We start from the raw sequence: 24,411 nt of genomic DNA on the forward strand, positions 1-24,411 counted from the left end.
AGAGAGAAACTTATTTTTTCATCATTTCCATCAGGTTGATCTTCGTGTGATTCCATTCAATAGAAATCGCACCTCGTGATCTCTTGTTCACAGAACGTAGGGGAGAGTCGGATACCTGTTCCACGGGCAGCGCGGCCGTCGTTCTTCCCGAAATCGAGAGTACTCGAGGCGTCGAGGCTCCTGACGGGAAGTCGCCGTTCAACGATCTTCTCGGGATGCTTTCAGTTTAACAGTGAGGACGAATCCCCTACTACGCGGGACAAGTTCTCGGAATTCGCAACGTCTACGCCCAATATCAAAGGTAATTTGCACGCGCACACGTTCACGTTTATAATTACGCGTAGGTATGCTCGATACGCTAACATGCGTGCAATTTCGTGTTCCAGCTGATTCGACGACAGATCAGACATTCTCGTTATCACCCGCATGGGACATCGACAAGAACGATGTGCAACAATTGGTACACCTCAGCGAGGAGAAAAGTAGCTTGTTCAGGTACAAACATATACACATATTCAACATAAGATTTACGGGTGTCTTATACTTTTCTTTCGATACAATAGGCTACTGGAAGATTCTCAGCTGAGCATGATCGAGGATAAGGCATTTCTTGTAGACTCGAGCCTAGGTAGTTATAGTGATGCGAGTGCAACGCCGCATTATTTGATGCTAAACAAACAGAACTCCTTCGAGCACGACGAGAGTCTCGGTATATTGACGCCGGACCAGATGACCGATTTCACAGTGGCACTGGAATGCTCCAGGACACCATCCTGCGAGAATCTCACTGGATCGGCCGGCTCGAAATTGGCATTGACCCGAGCGTCCGGTTCGACGAGGCCACTGATAGACGTGGAACCCGCGGAGGAGGGTTGTACCGAGAGAACACCCTCGCCACTCGAAGAATTGCCACTCGATCCTAAACCCGTGGAACCGATCAGAGGTAACGCCGTGCCGGTGAGCTTTGTCACATCAGTCACGAGCATTACTAGTCTCGAAGCGGGCTACCAGGGAGACGGCGAAAATTCGAGACCGGCTAGCCGCGGCGCGGATCCACCATCCATGGCGGTACCGCCGGTCAACCTTCCCGCACCCTGTCGCCAGGATCCGATGACCGACTCGGATTTTTTTACCGAGAGCGATGCCGACGCGCACGAAGAGATTGTGCGGGGCGACAGGAAGGCACAAGTGATCGATGGCACGCTGTTCTGCGCACCGGGCGAACGTGTATGTCCCAGCTTCACCGGGGAGGAGATGGACTCGAGTGGAATTTACTCGGACTTGGACAAGTTACAAGCGCCCGGTGAGCAAGCACCGGAAGAGAACGATGATCATACCCCCGATACCGGAGATACCGAGCTTTCCCAAAGAAGTCAACCCTCGCCCATCGCGGCGAACGTTATTATGGATTATTTGCAAGTACGTTAATGTGAACGCGCGTCGCAGGCAGTTATTGTAAGAGAATTTTATTCAATGTACGTAAATTACTTCGTTTTTTTAGAATCCTGTAAATACATCGGATGAAACAAACAAAGTGAATGATACGACGACCTCTACCGGAACTACCATTATTGAAAAAGTTGAGAAGAACGAAAACATCAGGTCCAAACCACAGAATAAGGCCGATACAGTGCCTTTAAAAAAATATAAAATGCCGAAAAGAAACGTTGTCTCGAAGATCAAAGCAATGATCGAGTCGTCTTCGAAAGATGATGCGGAAAAAGAAGCGCGACGTTCTCAAAGATCAACTAGAAAGGGTGGGCGCTGGGATGCCGTGATGAATAAAATAGAAGCTGGTAAAAATGAGCAGAGAACGAGGTGCGCTAGGAAAGAAGTAAAATCGCGAGTATTACAAAATCTCACTTTATCACCTTCCGCAAGACCAACGTTAAAGAAAGCCGGCGATGCGAACAACAATAATAATAAAGACAAGCGGTGAGCGCTAAATTAAATTAATATAAGTAATGCAAATATGTTATATTTATAGATACACGAAATGTCTTGTGTGAAAATTGCGTTATCATTTTTTATTATAAAAATTATATATAATATTCCAATCTTAGGAGAATGCGTGGCTGGCAAGAAATGAAATCACCGACGCAGGAAACGGCGAGGAGTTCCGTTCGTAGTTCCATGAGCGATCTCAGTAGTGGTCCAAGTAAAGATATACCAAGTAAGTAACATCGATATTTGTATCTGAAGAATTTGACAAATCATATACGTCACATGAATGAAAACTTGATTAAAATTATATTTACTGAATGAATTTTCTTTTAAACATATAAATTGAGATAATCTCATACATGTGACTTGTTGCATTACTACCTGTTTATTTATGTTTATTCAAGAGAACAGATAAAAGTATTGTACAAATTTCGATATTCTTGACCGGTTTTCTTGGGTAATATCAACACTGATTTCTTCGCAATGTTATAAATAGCATTAAATATATTTCAAAGCAGTCTTAAAGCAAAATTAAAAATCATCAACAATCGCCAGACTCTATCTCGCGTTGAAGTTATCGTAAAAGATAAATTAAACACGGCATTTTTTAATTAATTCGGTAAACGAAATTATCCTAGTATAAGGATAATTTAACGTTTCGGCTCGGCAAGAAGAGCACGCGCGAATAGAAAAGACCTCCTTTCCTCGTCGCTTACCTACTGGAGAGAAAGGCGAGGTCTCCTTATCGACTCGAACAAAAGGTCGAGCCGCCGAGGATGGAGCCGCGGAGAATCTTTATTACCCCTTTTGCCGGCGCCACTGGGAACACTGGTCGTTTTGCTCCCATTGTAGAGTAAGAGGAAGCTGCGTCGAGCCGGCGCACATCGCGCAGCTTCGCCGCAGTCGCATCCAGCGTCCACCATCCGATGTCGGCGGTCCTCGGTTGGTCTCGTACTGGATCGTGCAATTGTGTGTGCACGTGTGCACATGTATTACATGATGTATGTGTACGCGCATGTATATCTCCGATGCATTTAGCCGTGGTCTGTCGTCGTCTTTCTCCCGCGACGTGCTCACCTATTGCTCCTTGCTCTCTCGCACAAGCAAAATCGGGTCACCGGATAGTGCGTGGCGGTGCGTAAGGGGAACCTGTATGTGTGGGGGAGAGAGAAATAGAGATAGAGTGAGTAGGGACAGCCGCTGACAGCCGATGTCTCGTTGGCGTACGAGTTATTCAAGCGCGCTCGGTATATCCAGGCGAGGCGATTCGGATCGAATGTCTTGTTCCCTTGTTTTCATTCTGTGGTGACACCCCTTCGTGAATTGCGGTTTCGCGATCACGGCCGCGATTGTTCCTCGTCGACGTGGTCGCAAGGTGCGCGAGAGGAGGAGGAGGAGGAGGAGGAGGATCTCTGAAAGCCTCGCCTCTTCCCTGACCTATTTCCCAGTTTGCGCTCTTCTCGCCCTTCACTCCGCGTGCGCGCGCGCGCACGCGTGCACGCATGCGAGCACGTGCGTGCGAATTTCGCGTGTGCGACAGTCGTCTTACTCGTGTATCGTTCGTTTCACGGATTCTCAATGCGAGACTGTCATCGCAAAATTTGATCTGTGACTTGATTAAATTAACACGACTTATCTCTCCCCCCTCCCCCCTCCCCCTTCACCTGTCGCACCCCGGAGTCGACGTCTTCGTTAAATCGGCCGCAGGTCGATCCGCATGATCGTGTAACGGCCACGTTTCCGCGAGCGAGGCGCCCGCATCGTTGCGTCCACACCTGCGTTTGGATACGCGACATCCGCGTTAACGGCACCACGTAGGTCAGCATAGCTGCACGGGTGAACGCCACTCGCCAACGCGGCGTTATTTCCGGCCTTCTAGAGCCCTTCGTCGTGCTTTCTTTGCACTTTCGCAACGCTCGCTATGCCCCGTCGTGCACCTCCGTTGCTCGACGAGGATGCCTGGCAGCCTTCCTCGTCCGCTCTCCCATCCCCACCCTCGTCAGCCGCAGCGGCAGCAGCAGCAGCAGCAGGTGTACCTGGTTGTGCAGCGACCACGTGCGTCGCCAAGGTCGACGACTATTGGTACGCGACTACCGGTCCCTCGATCCGTCCGGCGCAGCCTTACGCAATCGCCGTCGGAATCTGCGGCCGCTGAGCGGCCCACGCGATCGCGCGCGAAGGGATTTCTTCCCTGGCGCAAGACGGGAGAAGCCAACGGAACGGAATTGCCAGTCGCGATTCGCGGATCTCTATCTCGCGTGTGGAATTTGCCGGTAGGGATGCCGAGTAGTGATACGGCGCGCGTAGGCCTCCGTGACGCGTGATCGCGTGAGTGACATAACAGAGCCGCGAGAGATACATACATACGGTGTCCCGGGTCGATCGGTGTCGGGTGTCGGGTCCGGGATAACGCTCGTGTGATACGCGATACGCGAGAGCTGTAATCGCGGCCGAGGCCGAGGGCAAAACAGCGCGCCGCGATCGATCGGCGTCAGCGCCGGCGGAGGCGGCACTCATCGTGAAGCGGAAGATGCCCGTTGTATACCGTTGTGTATGCTGATGAACGACGTCGAGAGAAACGACCGGCGATCCGAACACACGTACACGTCGAGTGATTCTCACGCTCACGGTTCGCGGGGATACGCGACGCACGACAGCAGGATGAAGGAAACACGCGCGAGGCCAGTCGCGCCGCCGTCGACGGGGATCACGGACGATCCCGTTTACGTATCGTAATGGAGAAACGACGATGAACGACAATGGGTCAGCAAGGATCGAAGGACAGAGCCCTCCCGAGGAGGACGGACTTCGCCCGGGACTCGGCGAAGATGCGGCTGGGCAGCTTCAAACGAGGTAGACGGGAATTGGATTTGGCGTTTCGCCTAACGGTGATTCTTCCGGCGTGTGCATTGTACGCGGTAGTCGGCTCCCGATGGCCACCTGCTGTTTTCTTTAGCCGGCCGACCATCGCTGTGTTTTCTCTTCTGGATTTTATTAATCTGTTCTCACGAGATCTCATGTGCCGTCGCCTCTTTACGATGTTTCACGTGTATGATATACTTCCGATTTGTTTCCAGAGAGATCGCCGACGTCCGCGAACCCGCCCCGGAGATTCGTCTCAAATGGCCATGCTAATCATCATCCGGTCCGCGTCAACAGTTTCGACGCGAAGAAGAATTGCATCGACGTGGCGACGGTGGAACTCGGTAAATATATATATATATATATATATATATATATATATATATATATATGCTCGCCCAAGTCCTGTCATGTGAGATTATTAGGTAACTACGTCTGTACGCGTATGTATACGCTTCGGTATGATAATCAGGAGGGAGTGGGAGAATGTGAAGAGGAACGGGAGCACCGTCGCGTATTTCCGGCTGGGGCACCGCTGCCACGATGAGCGTCGATGAAAGGAGAGAGCGTCCCTCCTTCTCTATCTTGTCTCTCTCTGGAGCTACATTTACCGGTTTCATGAAGCGACACAAGCGTTAATAAAATCGCGCGATAAGTAGCGCGTATTAGAGTAACGCGTATTTTCGAAAATCTCTCTCCTAGGGCCTTTTTCTTCCCATCCGGTAGATACGAGAGATTATCATACGACTGTATATTGACAGAGTCCAGTCGTGGCTTTTCACCTCGCTACTTTCCCCCCCAAGACACGACGAAGAGGAGAAATTCTCTTGGAAGGATTGCTCACTTGACGCGCGATAAATATTCACAGGCGTGAATATTCGACTGGATTTCTTAAGACCTTTTTTCGCGTAAGATTGAAGTTCGGGAATGACTTTGATCAAACTTTAACTGGTGATTGACTTATCAAATAATGCTTATACTATTTAATTAACGGTATATATACATAAATAGCTTATATAAATAAATAGTATTATTAATTTTTTATTTAACATGTAAAAAATATTAAATTAAGAACAAATTATAGAAATTTTGTGGCAGGCAATTCTTAATTAAGTTAATCGCCGATTAAGTTCATCAAGTTTTAGACAAAATTATGCCGAATAGCAATGTACCGTTAATTGCGGTAATAATATTTTTTATCCAGTTGGTTTCTAAATAAACTTGGTTTCGCGTGTTTGTACTATTAGAGCGCAAAATACAATAATAATATAAGTAGAAAGACCTCGAGTAAACGTTCATACTTGAACTTCAATCTCGTACGGGCGATAAAACGGTTCTCACCGTTACGGTACCGGTACGCTCGCCGGTACGCGAGCTCGCGTACCGCCGTTTAGTGTTTAACATGCTCTCGTTAACGCAACACATTCTCTTTGCAGAGAAGAGCCCGCCGTTGGCGCGAAAGCCCGCAATAACGAGGAAATTAGCGGCCAACGTCATTGTGAAGCAAAAATCCACCGCAGCGTCGATAAAAGGTACGTGCACGATTTTACGTATCGATTTCTTTCGCCGTTCGGAAGGCGGATCTCCTTCCCTTCGTCGAGTCAAGTTTCACCGGGACAAGAGATCGGTTAAAACTCGTCATTCTGCAAACGACAATTAAACACGGTCGCCTTGCAAAAGGACAGGACGGAGTGTAAATTCACCTTCGCGCGTGTCGTACTTTCCAATCCATTAGCCGTGCCACTTTAATGGCAGCCAGTTTCTAAAAAAGTTCCCACGTTTATTCTGCGACACACGTACGCTCGTGCACGCACACGAAGGCACACGTCAAGCGCATTAATTCACCCGGTGCGGTAAAACGCATCGCACGCGTCCGACTCGTAAGAGACGTCCAAACGGGTCGCGATGTCCCTGCTCGTATCGTAACTTACGGTTGTCATCTTTCCAATTTTTTTAGTCGAAGACCCTGACTTTTCAGACGAATCTTCCGAGTCGTAAAGAAGTCTTCTGCTAATCATCCTAAATTCTGATAAACTTTGATGACTTTTTGGGAGAAGAAGTGTACGCATCTCGCGGAAATAATTTTTATAATCTACTACTCTCTATAAATTAAAAACTTCTCTCTAAAAATTTTCTGTAAATTTTAATATCTTTAATGATAAGCTTAAGACGATTTGATATTTTGATATATTATCGCTAAATGCACGTATACAAATGAAAATAAATAAATTATTGTCACGAGCTAAACTTGAATTGGAAACATCATGCTGCGTTATAAGAAATCTACTTGAGATATTTTATATATTTGTCATTTGATATTTATTTTATTTAAAGCAGTAAAAAATCATGAACTGCTCGATATATTATAAAATTATTGAAATTTTACTAAATATTTTATTTGAATATATTTCATTATATTGCAATAGATATATTTTATTATATTGCAATAGATATTAATAAATCAAAGAAAATCATATAAAATTCTTTGATCTCGTATTGTTCTATGACTCTTTTCTATTGACTAGATGACCTTTTCTTTTTAAACCACTCTAATGGTGGCAAACGTGACGATTATGGCGTGCATACATGCGTGTCCCTCCGCGTACGAGTTTTGCCCGTTTCGAAGAAAGTCACGGCTTTCACCCAATAGTCTCGAGCGCTAAAAATCAACCCGTTTACGGGCTGGTGCGTCGGTGCTTTCCTTTCAAAACTCTTCAAAACCTTGCCATCACTGGATCGTCTAGACTAGGAAAAAAAACAAGAGATCTCTATCAAGAACCGGCCGTCCGTTCTAAATAACAACGGAATAGCGAAAGTAGTTTCTGCGTCTTCGGCTCCTTCATCCGGGGCGGGTGCGAGTCTGAAAAGATGCCTTGTTTTACGGACTAATCGATCGCCCGTTTCGTCCGTTTCTCGCATTCTACGTTCCTCGTGGCGTTCCTCATAAGAGACGTTGTGCACGAGCATCGACCATCGCGATTCGCGATGCTCGGCGACCGTAAGTAAGCGCGAACATACGCTCGTCTCCTTCCATCTAAGGGGCGACTCCAAATTGGAGAATGCTGGTTACTTGCGCGCGCGCGGCACGTCACTTTTGGTGTCCAGGGACGCCGGAAGTACAATATAATACAATCGTCATGGAGAATTTTGTTGGGCGACGAATAAAAGACGCGATTTTCCTCCAATATATCCTCTTCAGCCAGCGAGGCTCTCGTCCAGGAGAAAAAAAAATCCTCGATGGGAAAAGGCGTGTTTCCCGCGCGATAGGATCCGGAGAAGGTGGTCCATCGGTCATTCAGACCGATAGAGCTTCCACCTTGCATGGTAGGAGAGACGTTCAGGAAGACGACGTGGACGTGGGGTGGGAGGCATATAGCTCTCTGAGGTGGCCCGCGGCTCGTGCTAATTCAGTCGGAGCGCGAACTCGGCCAGCGGATTGTTACGAATGACGACCCTGATTAGAATCGTATCGATCACGGGCCCACCGGAGGAAGCGAAAACCGAGACGTTCGCGCCGAGCGAACGGTAGCTGGCGGAGCATGAACGACACGACCCGTCCGGACATGTCGCGATCATCGTACACACTCGAACGTCAAGGATAACCGTAATCCCGACGTATACGGATCTGTTTACGTCGCGCGTTTCTTGCACGGGTTGGCGATAGATATCCCAGAACGCTACGCGGATCCGTTCCCAAAATACTTGAGTTTTTCTGACGGATGACGTGATGGAGGGGACGGCAGGTGCCAGGGGAGACGTGTAGGAAGCGAATTTTCTTGGCCGTGGCTCGCGAACGGTAGTTCGGAGCCGAGGTGTCTTTTGGCAGTTTCGCAACTGGAGCCCGCCGCGCGTCGCAACGGGCTGACCTTAACCCGACGTCTCTTCATTGAGCGACGAACTTGAATAATAATCGCGCGCTCGAAAGGGGAACGTGAAAACGACGTGGAGCCCGTCTCACGCCGCGCTCTCGCAAATCAGGATGCGACGTAAATGTGCGAAATTCACTACGTGGACGATCGTTCCGTTCGTTCAAGTCCAATGAGTCGCGACTTCCCTGTGCGCGCTTCTATGTGTGTGTGTGTGTGTGTATGTATGTCATGTGTCAGAGTGATGCGGAGCTGACACCGATCGGGCTTGACGAAGACGGAACGCGCGTCTCGACTTTCCAAGTTCTTTTCCTCCCCGGCTTCTCGGCTTTCCTGCCCCTTTGATATGCACGAACGTCACCTGTGCTTTAAAGACCTTCGACAGTGCCAAGATCGAGCGAGCGAGTGCCAACGATTTATTATCTTCGGAATTATACGTTGACCTTCCCCGCAACAATTCTGGTGGTTTACGGACCGACCGAGGATAATAAGGGGTGCCCGCGTATATTACGTGCGATCAAGACACTTGTGTAGATTGGCGGCACGTGGGCCGACTCATTGATACGTCGGAGCGGCGAGGGGGAGGGGGGGGTGGGTCGATCCGGCCGACATCGGGTTTGCGTCGCGTACGCGTCCGTGAGTTTCGAGGGACAGCCGTGAGTTTCGAGTGATGCACCCGACGCTGATTGCAGATCGTGAGTCCAAGGAGACTCATCACAACAACACCTTCACGGTGAGGACGTCGCCGGAGACGCGCGACCAGGCCGCGCAGACCAGCGTGCCCTACGTGGATTTCCGCACGGAACAAGTGGAACGTGCCGCACAGGCGCTCGCGGTGAGCGTACACTACTTGGCGTTCGAGGTACGTGCGTTTATCTTTTACTACTTACTGTTTGCCATTTAACGAACGGGAGAAAGAGAGGGAGAGAGAAATGAGGGAGAGAGATGTGCGCGAATCACATAACGGCATAACGAAAGCGCGTATCTTTCTCAGCTGGATGCGTTCGCCACTCCTAAGCTGAAGAAGGATTTCGAGAAGCTGAAGGCCGACTACGAGGAGATGAAGAACGAGCGGTCGGCCCTTCTCTCGGAGATCGACGTTTTGCGCGCGAGATGCGTCAGCATGGAGGAGAGACTCGAGGCGGAGACGGAGGACCATGGTAAAGCTCTGGATCAGCTTCGCGATGAGTGTGAGTGTTATATAATATATCTGTTTATTTTCTTCGGGTCTCGCTCTCTCTCGCGGGTTGTGTATACGGCGAAAAACTCGCGATGACGCAACTCGCAGGTAAAAGAAAGATCGTCGAGCATGTTGCGCGGCGAAACGAAAAAAACCGTATTATTCGTATAAATATGAAGTATTGCTAACGCCAGTGGATATTATTCTTCGTGTTGCTCACGTGATAACGAGCGTAATCGTCCTAATGTCAGCGCACGACACGCCTGCACGAAGTGGAACAATTATTAATTAAAGCGAACGATTCAGCGGTGCCTACGCGCGACTCGAAACTTTGCGACTCGAAACTTTTCTGAACGTCCTTTTCGTATTAAAAAAGACATGTTGATCTCTTCGTTGAAGGATTTGGTTCTTAATTTAGTTCTCACGTAACGTTCGACGTTTCGATAGCTGCTAATTATAGATTTAATGCGTGTTCTCCATTTAGCTTTGTACATACTTTTCAACTCAGGGCCAATAATACTGAAATAAGATACATTTATATTAAATTAGAGAGAGAGAGAGAGAGAGAGAGAGAGAGAGAGAGAGAGAGAGAGAGATGTATTTTAAAAATACAATTCTCTTTATTATTTATTTATTAAAAATTGTTTTGATGCTCATAAATATGTTAAATAAATGATTTAAAGCACGATTTAAAAAATAAAGGATTGATACTAAGTTAAAAATAAAAAAGAATAGAAATAAAATGTGCAAATAAATCTAATATATAAATATATTACAGATAAAATTATCGAATATGACAAATTAATAAATACTTAAATGTATATTTTACATGTAGAATTGACAAAAAGTTGAACAATTACTTGCTAATATATATAAATAATCAATAGATCTATCTTTTGCGAAATACGATAATTAAGATTAAACAATTTGTCATCTGAGGGAAATTTAAATTAATATTCCGATTTTCCAGTGGAAGCCCACAGGGCGAAACAGGTCGCCACGCTTGTCGAAACTTTGAAAGAAGAAAGGCGCAAGTACGACGTCAGGCTAGACGAAGTCACAAGAGAGCATCGCGCGACAATTGCGAAATTACGTGCCGAACAGATCAACGAGCTAGCTCGCAAAGAGGAGATGAGAAGATCCGTGGTTCACGATCAAGGTGCCGCACTGATGGCAGAAATCGAATCGCTAAGATCCGTGCTCGAACTGAAGAGCCAAGAAAACGCGGCCCTTCGATCCGAGCTCGACAGTTACAGACGTGATATCGAGGAAAAGGATGCCTTACAAGTGCGACTCGATATGGCGGAAGCCAGATGTGAGGACTTGAAGGCTCAGCTTCAGCGAAAGGAGTCCTTCGAACGGCAAATCTCGCACGAGAATGAAATGCTTCACGAATCGATTCATCAGGTCTCGAAGCACAATAAGCGATTGTCGCAACGGAACGAAGAGCTCCAATGGAAGCTGCGAAATAAAAACGATTGGGTGAGCGTTCTTGCAAATCAGCTGACTCCACGGTCGACCCGATCCGCAGGCCCGGAACAATCAGATCACAGCTATTCGCTCGATAAAAATGGTGCGCACTCATCGTCGATGAAGTTTATGGTTGAAAAAGGCGCTTCTGTCTCTTGGACATTAGAGATCGACGATCTGTCGAAAGGATCTTCTGACTCGCTTAGCACATTACCGAAAGTAGCTAGATCATCCGAGGGTGCGATGACGGTTTCTAGGCAAGGATCGCTCAGATTGACGCCGAACACTAGACCCATGGATACCAGAGCGAGATCGAAGAGTATCTCTACTACGTGCGATTCAGCGCGGGCCGCAGCAGTGGAGGAGGCAGCCGCATGGTCACCGTCATTCATGTCGACGCCAATTTCACGACGACGTCCTAGAAAGGAACAATCGTCACCCTCCTCGTCATCTTCTTCATCGTCTTCCACATCATCCGCGACACCGACTGTGAATTCTGCAGTGGCCGCCGCGGTGGCGGCAGCTGCGGCAGCAGCAGCGGCGGCGGCGGATGATTGCAATGTCGGCAGCGGTCAGAGACCTCAAGAAGCTGGCGGGGAAGCGATGATCTCCGAGGAAACTTCGGCGTCCAGCAGCGAGGACGAGTCGTCCACCGGTAGCGATATCCCCCGGCTGGGAATACAGTTTGCTTGGGGCAAGCCGATCAAGTAACACCCGAGCGAACGATCGCGGCCTGCTATTACCTGTCTACGCGTTCCTTCTCCCGCGTAACAGCGCTATCTCGAATCGCGAATTATCGTACGGCCGCTATCTTTGTTCTTTTGCCTACAATGGAGTCGTTTCTCGACGTGCATTCATTGCAGATCTTCGTTGATCATTCCCCTTCGTCCGTTTGCAGATATATTTACGTTTCGTATTATGTAACCGCGTCTCTTATATTTTATTTTTAATTTCAACTGAGACACCCGGCTGATATTCGAAGCGAGAGGAGTTATTATGTTTTGCGTCTTAAAGTAAAGACGCTCGTGCTGCGCGATCCATGCGATTCATGCGACTCCGGAATAATAATGTTGTGAGTTAGAGAGATGTTTAAGAATGAATTCCACGATGTATTTTAATGTTATGACTGTATAAATTAGACTAGTACGATTGTTTCTGTGGTTTTCCCAATTATGAGGACGTTTCATTTTCGCCGACACGTTTTGCATTGTGATTTAAAGCAGCGATTTGTCGCGTGGATCTAAGATTAGAATCTTTGAAATCCATTGCGTGATGATTTTTCGATACACATACAACGAAACTGCTTCGTTTGCTGTAATCAAGGCAGTTGTGCCTTTCGGGCAGTCTTCGCCTACAAACGTGTGGGATCACGCAGGATTTTCTTTTTTGGTTTTCTTTCTTTTTTCAACTTTGACGGATATTAAAAAAAGGAAGTTTAATGTCTTTTGGGCTAACGAAAAGCTTTTATTGCGATCCTTTCGAGAATTTTACAAATGTCCGACTGTCTGGACACTTTTACAGTTACGTGAGTACGTTTTATAAGCGTCACTATTTTTTGTTTTTGGTACAGAGACCACGTAGTATTGCGAAGATAAAATATATAAATATATATATATATACACACACACACACACACACACACACACACACACACACACACACATAAGAGCATGACAAAAGAAAAATATTCCTCGTTCCTCGCAATCATGCCGAGTTTGTATTTGTAAATCGTTTTTTTTTTTTTTTTTTTTTCAAATAATGCGCGTCGTCTTTTATGTTTTACGTTTTACGTTGTTGCGATAGAAACACCGATTGCCAATTTTTGCCGACAATTATTTCGAATGGCATTTGTCTGTAATGCGTCTTTGCGTGCAACCAAATTGCGAATGATCTACCTGGTAGATGCAGCAGAGCAGTGATAATCATTAGCAACAAAACTTGTAGCATGTTTCGTCAAGAGCGTTAATTTCACAGTCCGTTCCATAGAAAAGCGGTAGTTTAGATTATAATGAGAGAAAAAAATAACGCGCGCGACCGATATACGGAAGTCAAGTATTACTCACCGAGAAAGTATGTTTTCTTTTTTCATGTGTGCTGATAAGATCGATGTATTATATACTTCTCGAATAAATAAGTATCATCTAAATTGTAGAGCAATCTGGAGAAATTTCCGTTTGCCTTAATCGATGATTAGCTGAATTAAGAATTCGTATCTCTTCGTATCTCGACTGTATTAATCGATTTGAATCACAATCAAAATTTCGATAGAATTCCATAACAATATTAATATCCTGTTAAATGTTTAACGGGAACATATTGATTGATTGTATTGGAATTGATTGGCAGAAAACCGTGAAAATTTAGGTGAGATATATTTTCGCGCGTAAAGAATCGTGAATTTTGAATTGCGATACGAGCGATCGATTGATACAGTTAACTCACATAAGTAGGGAATACGACTAGATTGTTGAAATCACTATCGATTAGATTACCTGTTGATTACACTACTGTGATCTTTTTTTTTTTGTTCAAAAATTAATAAAGCATTTTGTTATGCGAGTCGCACGCGTTGCTTCATTTTTTTTCCCGCGGTACTGCGAAACAGAAATATCGTTTGTATAATTTAAATTTTTAATATCACAAGGAAATACGAAGATTTTTTTCTCTCTTTTATCCTCTTCTGGATTTCCGATCTGCTTATGTCACAGGATGACAATATCCAATTTATAAATAAGGACTTCAGTAGACGACTCTTTGGAGATAAAGGAATGCTCTCTTTTATTATTTTCTGACTCTTAATTTGAATATTATATTCAAAAATTTCAAGTTTTTAAATCTCGCAAACACGTGGAGTGAATTCGTCGATTACTAATCAGCCGCTCTAAATCAAATCATGCTCTAAAATACGAAAGTTATACGAACATTTGATTTAGATGGAAAACAAATTTTTGCTTCTTATCATATAAATAAATCGAAATCGCATTTTCTGGTTTTTATGATTCGATCTTATATTTAAGATAATTTTAATTGATGAAGTAACATTATTATCTCATAATTCAAAACAATTTTAAATATAATATCAGGCTATTAAACAACGTTTTATTTAAACATTTTACGTCTTAAATAGTGATTCGGACTTAATTAAATGCCTATTTCTTTCTCTCGAATTTTTTTCTCTCATATCCCTCTCTAACTTTCTCTTCCTCTCACTCTTCTCTCACCTATCATCTATTCTTTTATTTTATATTACATATCGTTATCTATATATTTATCCTTTTACCCTATACATATATCATTACATGCTTTTTCTCTTTTACAACAGAACGTGAATTTTTCCAAAAATCGCTCCTGCAAAATCGAGCCTAAGCCTAAGGGCTGTCTCCGATGAGTTCGCGAACGCTCTGTCAACCGTCTACGATGGCCGACAGTCGCAGACTCCGAGACATCTCGGTTGTGGTTACCTCAGTTTATTGACAAAAATGTAACATCTCTATTTTTAATTGGCCATGTTACCACCGCACACGGCATGACAATCGCTCCGACCGCATTTATGTTATTCTTGTTTCTATAAATATCCGCGCGCGTGCTCCTTATTCGAGATCTCCGGGTCTGACATCGACGTGAAGATGTCTTCGAAAAGGTATATGATTGTTTTTACTTTGCGTCTTCCTTTTTCTTTCTCTCTTTTTCTCTCTCTCTCTCTCTTTTTCTGGAACGCGCGCTGCCTGGCTGCTCCGAATTGTCTGAAGAAATTATTTATAGACAAGACGAAGCTTTTCTTCCGATCCTCCGGCGAACGATTTTCGACTCCTTGATGTATCGTCCCCCTCCCCCCTTCGAGTCTTTGTCCCTTTGTTAACCTACAATAAAAAAAATCATTCATCACATTGTTTATCATGTTACAATTTCTCCTTTAAAATCTCTCGTTCAATCAAAACCTCTTACAAAATCATACAGATTTTTCAGTCTTAAATTGCTCAATTGGTAGTGGCTTTCTACAATAAGCTGTTAGTCATTATTCATATTGCGTTAATAGTAAGGCAGAATAGTAAGTCATAAAATCTTAGGAAATTACATCCACAATTAATCATATTAGATTCTTACATGAGCAGTCTTAAATTCTCAAACTTTTTTGTTATACAAGGTATTATTTTCCTCAACAAATTTGATAAGTTCTAAATCATCTGTTTCTTTAAAATGTGTAAAATGTATGAAATTCTATTTTTAAATATAATATACTTTATACACAACAACTTACATTGTCACTTAGTTCTGGTTCTCTTGATAGAAATGGCAGACACATATTATTCTTTAATTGGTCAATTTTGATGTAATCTAAGTTTTAAATTGTAAGAGATAGAATTTGGCCATCTCCCTACAATTATTAATTATTGATGTATTATTGTCTTGTGACACATTAATGACTTGTTTACAATTCGCTTTTGACTTCTACTCTATTACTAATAGTTTATTGTAGAAAACCACGTAGACAAATTTAGTGCATTATGATTTCAGGTTTATCAGACGTAAGTCTCTCATCCACTTCTTTTAGCAATAAATGTAACAATCATTTGAGAAATATGTACAATTGTATTGTTTTTAGTGAATTAAAAAAGTTATCGGAGGAAAGTCTGACAAGACAGCCAGAAGAGGTGTTTGATATCATATGCAAGCTAGGGGAAGGGTAGGTCTTTAACATTTGTCAAAAGATAGATTTCATTTCACTGTTTCTAATATATGTATATTTTTGTATAGATCATATGGGTCAGTATACAAAGCATTACATAAGGAGAGCGGTCAGGTACTTGCTATTAAGCAAGTGCCAGTGGATACCGATTTACAAGAGATTATAAAGGAAATATCAATTATGCAGCAATGCGACTCTCCATATGTTGTTAAATATTATGGAAGTTACTTTAAGAATACAGATTTATGGGTAAGCAAATGTATTCGGTTGTCTTAAACAAATTGGGCTTTTTATATCTTGTAATTTGCAGATTGTAATGGAATATTGTGGCGCTGGTTCTGTTAGCGATATTATGAGGTTAAGGAAGAAGACGCTTCAGGAAGATGAAATTGCAACAATTCTGAGTGATACTTTGAAAGGTTTGGAATACCTTCACTTGAGAAGAAAAATTCACAGGGACATTAAAGCTGGAAATATCCTTCTTAATAATGAAGGTCATGCAAAATTGGCTGATTTTGGTGTGGCGGGTCAATTAACGGTAAGTTACAGAAAGAGGCTTTTAACTAAGATCACAATCTAAATTATCTTCTGCATTTTCATCTAGGATACAATGGCTAAACGTAATACAGTTATTGGTACACCATTCTGGATGGCACCAGAAGTAATACAGGAGATTGGCTATGATTGTGTAGCCGATATATGGTCTCTGGGAATAACAGCCCTGGAAATGGCCGAGGGCAAACCACCATATGGCGACATACATCCAATGAGAGCAATATTCATGATCCCGACTAAGCCACCACCTAGTTTTAGAGAACCTGATCAGTGGAGTCCAGAGTTTATTGACTTTGTCAGTGGGTGCCTTGTAAAAAATCCCGAAGAAAGAGCCACCGCGACCGAGCTTCTACAACACGTATTTATAGGTAAGCAAAAGATTGAAGTTTATGTCATGATGTTTTTATGACTGAATATGTGTATATTTCATGTCCATTGTAGGTAATGCCAAACAGCCGAGTATTTTGGGTCAAATGATCGCCGAGGCTCATGAAATACGCGAAAAGCAAAGTGCGCATAGAGCTCACGTCATAAACAACGTGGCGATTAAAAGTCAAAATCAGGCGGAAGATTCGGTAATTATTTCAAACTAATCTCTACAATAATAATATCAGTTTGCGTACGTATATAACATCATGTTTTTGTTGTAAGGATGAGGACGACTGTAGTGGAACTATGAAACCTTTACCAGAAGATAGTAGGACCTTAGTGCCGAGTCATGATCTTCCAGATACGGGTACTTTAGTTTCGGCAATGTTGGATTTGGGTACAATGGTTATTAATAGTGATACAGATACCGAAGCTACCATGAAGAGTTAGTAAATCTTAATTTTCGAATTTCAGCAAAAAAGTGATTTGCAATTAATATTGATATCTTTTTCAGGATATAACACTGGTTCTGTAGAATCTGGCAAGAAATATCGACCATTATTTTTAGATCATTTCGACAAAAAAGAAGCACCTGAAATCGGAAAGGTAATTCTTTTTATATTACTTTAAATTATCAGCGAAATCTAAAATATTAACAACATTGAATAATAATATATAGGGCAATGGACAAATGTTGGGAGCACACAATATGGAAAATGCGAATAAATTGGAGCAGCAAAACCCAATCGAATCTCAAAGATTTCAAAGTCATTTGCAATTACAGTTACAACATCAAATCTCTCATCCCATGCCAGAACAGCCACATAACAATATATCGAAGTTTCAAAATGTCTTCACGGAACGTGATTTTGACTTTGTGAGTAAACTTTATTTCAATATTTATTTTTAAAATTTACATAATTAACATTCGTGTGATGTATTACTGACAAATAACATGATGAGTAACATGAGAAAGCGGATAATTATTTTGCCTATTTTACAATTCATGTCAATTCTTTATGTCAAATGTGATTTCGAATAATGCCACTTTAGGCATTGTAAAGAAATAAAACTTGAATATATAGAGAAGCCGTATCCTGCAGTTGAAGTTCCTTTCCTACGAGGAACTGCAACAACGAATGGCTAGCTTGGACGCGGAAATGGAGCGAGAGATCGACGAGCTGAGAAAAAGGTATCAGACGAAGAGACAGCCTATTCTGGATGCCATGGATACGAAGCGGAAACGTCAACAGAACTTCTAACAGTTCTCCTTTACGGGAATAAGTGATGACAGATAGATAAAGGGTGTACAGTTGTATAAATGGATAGATTTTATTCACGTCATCCCTGGTTTCATCAAAGAAAAGAACATTGATCCCACACCGTGAATATTTTACCTCATAATGGACAAACACGTAACGACTGTGAATGTTTCCTGTTTATTCGCAAATCACAATGTTACTTTTCTTTATGAATCCCGGGGTATTATAGCTAGTAATAGCTGATAGTCTCACGTCATCAATGTAAATTATTTTACATGATTTAGGTGAAGAAAAACAATCACTATACTTAATTTTTGTATTATGTTTACCTATATTTACTGTTAAATATATCCTATTCTTATAGAGATATTATGAGACTCATCTAGGGTCATTAGAAAATAAAAAGAAAGGAACGCAATAGGAGTGCAAAACAAACGCATCATGATTATGATCGGTTTTTTATCAGTTTTTTTTTTCTTAGAAAAAACTACATTCACTTGGAATGAAATCGGTATCTTGTATCATCATCGTGCTACGCTAGTCATTTACAATGCCATTTTATCCAGGATACAAAAAGATCATTATTCATATAAAATGCGTTCGCAAAATGCACTTAAACAGTTAAGCATTTGAACAGTTTTTGAGTGTAAATGTTCTATTTAATCATGACAGTTTGAAATAAGTGAACAAGGTTGTAAGATTTAATTTCTTACTCTACTGCCATAGGTAGACTCTCTACTCATTCGTCTACTAACAATTTAGTTTACGTCAATTTTCTAAGCGATTAGTTTTATTTTTCAAGTTACAAATATGTCCAACACCAATATGATCACGCAATTCTAAAGTAATGAATAGTGTTCTTCAATAAGCAGCGCCATGATAAAAGAAAAATGATGCCGCATTCTAATAAGATATTTCATAAACGAACTTATTAGTATTAGAGTCTTCCGCGCGCCGTATTAGAAAGTATTTTCTACAGTATGCTCTAATTTACTTTGTCATATGAAAATTGTTGAAACTGAAATTTATCAGATTCCACTAATGATAACGGTATTTTTAGAATAATATAAAAGTTCGTATGGTAATGCCTTACAATAATCATTTTTTGTATAAAGCATTAAAAATTTTTGATCGCAATTTTTTTTGTGATCGTTATAAAATAAATATATTTGTACGTGCCATTAATACATATGGCGAATAACTATAACAGAGTAATAATTTCTTGCTGATGTTGCGTTTTGGGCTATTTTGCCAATAATGGAAATAGAATTATACTTAAATGCGCTATAGCCAGAACTGATATTCAATTTTTTTTTAGAAAATAATAATACAGAATAACAACATATTTTTGATATAGAAGGTATGCACATTGTCAGTGAAATAAGGTCTGAAAAATTAAGACGTATATTATCCATAATCCTGACTCTTACAAACAAAAGTGTAATACTAATATAGGGTTTCCAAGCGAAAAAAACTGAATCATTCTGTAAACAAAATTATACTTCCATCATTTTATATATGAAACGCGATATATGAGCTCTATTGATTTTGACTTTTAAAGAATTCTTTTAGTTGATTTAAATGAGCATATTTATTCGACTATTTTTATCTGTTAAAATTGTAAATTTATTTATATTTTATAAATTCATACAATACATCAAAAAATGTTTGTAATTACATTTTTTTTATGTAAAAATATGGATTTACAAGCTTTTTTACAATTTATACAATAGTAAAATCTTTGTAAAATTATGGTCTGTATCCATTAACGTTTTATATCTGTCTGTTCTGAAATTAAAAAATGAAAACGGATAAAGATGTCACGAAAGAGCACATTAATATATTTTCTTCTATGATCGTCAATCGTTTAGCCTTAGCTAGCAATCATTTTTCATACGAGAATTTATAATAACAATAATGCGTTTCGTAGAGCAACGTAATTTTCCATTTTGAGATACGGCTTTTTGTATTTATATTAAAGCATGATGGTTTTATGACAAAAGCCATGATTTTACATTCTTATTGTGTATTGTATAATCTATTGCAGTGTTTGGCTGAAATATAGAGACTGATGGCAGAAGTATGTTTTCTCCGAGTGAATGATTTAATAAAAACTATAGTCTGATAATACAACATAACAACATATAGAATGATTGCTATTAATATTAAAGCGATATTATTAGTAGTTTTGTTTAAAATAATTACGAAAGCAAATATTAACATTGCTGCCTTCTCAATCATTTTGTTTCATGATAATAAAATATTATACAAACTATGAACGTCTGATCTCTTTAATTTCATTCAACATATCACTAATATTAATCCTACTATTAAGTACTTTTCATACATATATATTTGTATATCCATGCAAAGTTTTGGTCCAAGTTAATTTCTAAGTTATATTGGTTACTGTTACAATTGGACGGTATATAAATATAAATATACATACATATATATAAATATATATAAAACGCTTTATAAGCATCAATATTATTATTACAATATAAACAAAGTATCAATAAATATATAAATGCTTTTTAATCACATTGATATAGAAGACACTAAACATCCAGTAAAGTTTTGATAATTAGCTAGTTATCACTAACTTTAAACTGGAATAGTTTACTTCGAAAAATTGTGATGTGTAAAATATCTTAAAAATATATTTAAAAAAGATTATTTTGATAAGGCATACCCTGTATATTTTTTATCGCTATACCTCAATTTGTAAAAATTATTTGACTCACAAATCGTCATCGCCTATCATATGAAAAACATTATTTTCCATGACATCAAGATCCGTTATTTGAGTTTTATCAACAAGTCTTGAGTCATCTGATTTTTTTGACGTCACAGCCGACCATTTGTTAGCAAGTTTTTTTACGATTGGTCCCGTTTTAGAATTATTGGCACATTCTCGCAATGGCGATCCTGTAATCGTTCTACTCTGGCCATCTCTCATGATATATGTCCATGATTTTCCAGGTTCCGCCTACAAATATTACGTATTCGTATAAGAGATTTGATTGAACATCTGACTAATCTAATTAAGCAATTTATATAACAACCTGAATTCTATTCCTGACTATGCATTTTTGCAACAACTCGTCAATCATAGCTTGCAGACAAACAGACATTAAAATTGCTTGGTCGGATGCAATTGTGATCCATTGTAATTCATTCCTAGCAATCAAATATTCAAAAGATAACTCTAATTTGCATTCACCGTTACGATGATCCATTCCCTAGATGCATTCATTAATAATTTATAATAATTAAAGATAAGCTTTCTCGTAAGATACATATTCGTACCACCTACATTTTGTATTGTAGTAATGCGCCAACATCGCATTCGTGAGACTTTAAATATGACTTCATGATCTTTAGGTGATAAGATGCGTAAATTCAATTCATTTCCACCTATAGCGAGCAACACTTGCGAATTATGTTGGGGATAATCACAGTAACATGGTGCAAACTGCACATAGCCGTAGTATTTCAAACAACGAGCTATATTCAGATACTGAAATAATAAAAATGCAAGATGAATTATTTAGAAACTTACTTTTTCCGCAATAAACGTACCTCTTTCTTGCTCTCAGATTTTTGCAAGTTTTCCAACTGGTGTTTTACCTCCTTGGTAACTGGTATCCAATCACTGTGAATTTCTGCAGCCGTTTGAACATATAATAAGTTTAGAGTTACCGGATCGTTCATTAACTCAAGATCGTACGTTATGTCCCAGTAACTTTTTCTGAGAACAATTTTTGTACCCATGGAACTCATATATTTGTGTGTAATAAATGGTGATTCAAAATCTTGTAATTTCCGCAATACTGAGAGAAGATAGTGTATATATATATATATGTATACATATATATATATATATATATATATATATATATATATATATATATGTATATATATATTAACAAAAAAATGCATATATGGGTATAATAAAACATTAACAATACTTACTTTTGATACTGTTAGATAGTTCATCTTGTATAATAACAAACAGTGCAAAATGAAAATGATATTTTTCTGCTAGGTTTATATGTTTGTACACTTTCTATGAAAAAGAATTAATATATTTTAACAAATCATTTTTGTGTATATTAAATACTGCAAACATACTTTTAAGACATCATTGGAATGTTCTCCTGGTGAAACATTTAATGAAATTTTTGATCCATTCATAAGAAATATATCTAAGGTCTCATTTTCAGATAGGCCATCAGCAGATTCCCATTGGGCATTCAATAAAAATCCACTTAGTATCTCAGAATTGTTTATATCTACATTTTGACCAATGGATTGAATATATTTCTCCAAAGCCAGCCGTCGTTCTTCTTGCTGAATAGCAGTCAAAGGAAAAAGTTTCTTTGGTGGAAATATTGGCAACGATATATCGAGTTCCTTTGACAATTGTAAATGCAGATTGTGCAACTGTTTGTACCTCACGGTACAATGAAATAATCCATTGATATGGATATTATATCCCTAAAAGTTAGAACAGACAGATTACATGAACAAAATATATAATATATAATAAACAAGATATTATAGAAATACTTACAATATATGAATTTCCAGCTCCATCCACAAATTCCTGAGTGTCTGGTATCGAAAAGTGCATCTTGACATTACAAGCATATGTAAAAAGATAAAAATATTGTTGTCAGATCACATTATATTTGCAGCGGAATCGTTAACTTCTTCGCACTTTCATAGCAGCATCTGCGAAGAAGGATGAAGTGTGTTACACTAGGGAAAATCACAAACTTTCCGATTTATCAGAATAAAAAATACATTTAAGATCGACACGGGGAATTTTGTGAGTGGCTGGGTAGTGAGTCATCCTCCTCTCGCGTACAGCCGAAAAGAGCGTCGTTTCAATCCGCCCACCGGCCAAGCGTCGTATCTCGGCCTGCGATCTCGCCGCGCGGGAACAATCCCAAGATCCGAATCTACGACGGAAAGATTGTAGAAAGCGATGCCCTGATAATCCCGAAGCCACAGGTAGGAGCCATGGATTGATGACACGTCTCCCGGAGTACGCGGCCCGTTCGCGCTGACGCGTTTGTCGCGCGTTTCCCCGTTCCCCGTGCGCTCTCACTTATCGCCGTATGACTTTCGTCGTTTGCGGGACCGCATATGCGACAGCGGGCCTCCTAATCGGTCGCGCACACCCACTTGCGCGTTACGTTCCACGCCACGATTATCGCCACCGACACACATTTGAATTCCACGACGGCTCGCGGCCGCTGTGCCGCGCCGTCGAAACGAGACGCGAGACGCACTCGATCGCGGACCTGCGCGTGAACGGCACGCGTTCGTTCCGCGGTAAACGCGGTCAACGCGTCATGTTACACTGGAAAAGAAATGAACTAATACACGTAACTTGGACTATTGGCCAACGCGTCATGTCCACGCTAGAAAAGAAATGAACTAACAACTTGGGCTACTGGCCCGACCGTGCGTATCGGATATTTACGCTTATTGTCTTTCTTTTTCCAAATGAGAAGAAAAGAAACGGAAGGATAACGGGGGAATGAACGTCGAACGCACGCTCGGAATTACAAATCTTGGAGCAACGCAGCGCGAAGCTTGAGCAATGCATATTACGAGAGTATTTCGTTAATTCGAAACAATGTGTTTGTCCTTAGAAATTGTTTGTTGGAAAGATATGTATTAAAAGATATCGAAAATTGGAACATGTCTTTCTGACATTGTAAATTTGTTGATGTAATGAAAATAAAATAAATAATTTATCGAATTAAAATTTTGAAAACTTAAAATTTAATGAAAATTAATATTAATTAAATTGCTGTGTACTTATTTTCAATTCAGTCTTCAGTTTTGAAGATTCGGAGTGTGCATCCGTCCTCAGTGAAAAAATGTGACGATATGATTATTTTTACATTACACGTACTTCCTACGCGTGTACATCGATTGATTTCTCATTGGTTGGTGTACCTATGGTAGGAAAAGTACAATTTGAACACTTACTATGTACCTGCCAACGAACGTGCAGATGTAAATTAAAAATAAATTTTTATTTCCACATACAAGAAAAATAAAGTAAAACATTTTGACATAATCATTATAAAAATAAAATAAAACATAAATTCATAATAATAATAATAATAATAACAATAATAATAATAATAATAATAATAATAAAGATAATATAACTTTCAAAGGTCTTGCACA

At 40.7% G+C, this 24,411-nt stretch overlaps 3 protein-coding genes across 4 annotated transcripts in view; 2 read left to right on the forward strand and 1 right to left on the reverse strand.

Annotated features, from left to right (window-relative positions):
• The window catches only part of toc (toucan), a 16,769-nt gene extending 2,888 nt beyond the window's left edge, over nucleotides 1-13,881 (forward strand). Inside the window, exons 2-11 of the mRNA XM_011635920.2 lie at nucleotides 94-301; nucleotides 387-495; nucleotides 564-1,419; nucleotides 1,502-1,935; nucleotides 2,064-2,173; nucleotides 5,022-5,150; nucleotides 6,243-6,338; nucleotides 9,365-9,534; nucleotides 9,667-9,862; nucleotides 10,823-13,881. Of these exons, the coding sequence (XP_011634222.2) occupies nucleotides 94-301; nucleotides 387-495; nucleotides 564-1,419; nucleotides 1,502-1,935; nucleotides 2,064-2,173; nucleotides 5,022-5,150; nucleotides 6,243-6,338; nucleotides 9,365-9,534; nucleotides 9,667-9,862; nucleotides 10,823-12,033 (3,519 nt within the window). The 3' untranslated portion in view covers nucleotides 12,034-13,881. The remainder of the gene's footprint in view (nucleotides 1-93; nucleotides 302-386; nucleotides 496-563; nucleotides 1,420-1,501; nucleotides 1,936-2,063; nucleotides 2,174-5,021; nucleotides 5,151-6,242; nucleotides 6,339-9,364; nucleotides 9,535-9,666; nucleotides 9,863-10,822) is intronic.
• A 136-nt stretch (nucleotides 13,882-14,017) lies between these two features.
• Nucleotides 14,018-20,470, forward strand: hpo (serine/threonine-protein kinase hippo). Of its 2 annotated transcripts, none has more exons than XM_011635921.3 (10): nucleotides 14,018-14,962; nucleotides 15,926-16,006; nucleotides 16,078-16,258; nucleotides 16,320-16,547; nucleotides 16,614-16,932; nucleotides 17,006-17,139; nucleotides 17,216-17,378; nucleotides 17,448-17,539; nucleotides 17,613-17,810; nucleotides 18,019-20,470. In XM_011635921.3, exons 1-10 carry the CDS (start codon nucleotides 14,949-14,951, stop codon nucleotides 18,193-18,195), a joined length of 1,587 nt encoding a protein of 528 aa, XP_011634223.2. In that variant the 5' UTR covers nucleotides 14,018-14,948; the 3' UTR covers nucleotides 18,196-20,470. The 2 variants fall into 2 exon arrangements, with proteins under 2 accessions (XP_011634223.2, XP_088929442.1); XM_089073316.1 differs by having other exon boundaries at nucleotides 18,037-20,470.
• Nucleotides 20,471-20,653: 183 nt separating this feature from the next.
• Nucleotides 20,654-24,132, reverse strand: Snx17 (sorting nexin 17). The gene is made up of 8 exons (XM_011635922.3): nucleotides 23,008-24,132; nucleotides 22,775-22,935; nucleotides 22,333-22,698; nucleotides 22,174-22,267; nucleotides 21,781-22,031; nucleotides 21,515-21,718; nucleotides 21,264-21,440; nucleotides 20,654-21,187 (listed from the first exon to the last, which is right to left on the reverse strand). Exons 2-8 carry the CDS (start codon nucleotides 22,832-22,834, stop codon nucleotides 20,939-20,941), a joined length of 1,401 nt encoding a protein of 466 aa, XP_011634224.2. The 5' UTR covers nucleotides 22,835-22,935; nucleotides 23,008-24,132; the 3' UTR covers nucleotides 20,654-20,938.
• Between the last annotated feature and the right edge of the window lie 279 nt (nucleotides 24,133-24,411).

Source organism: Pogonomyrmex barbatus, unplaced genomic scaffold (genome assembly GCF_055798465.1).
Source record: "Pogonomyrmex barbatus isolate J1 unplaced genomic scaffold, ASM5579846v1 scaffold1, whole genome shotgun sequence".
NCBI classification, from domain to species: domain Eukaryota; kingdom Metazoa; phylum Arthropoda; class Insecta; order Hymenoptera; family Formicidae; genus Pogonomyrmex; species Pogonomyrmex barbatus.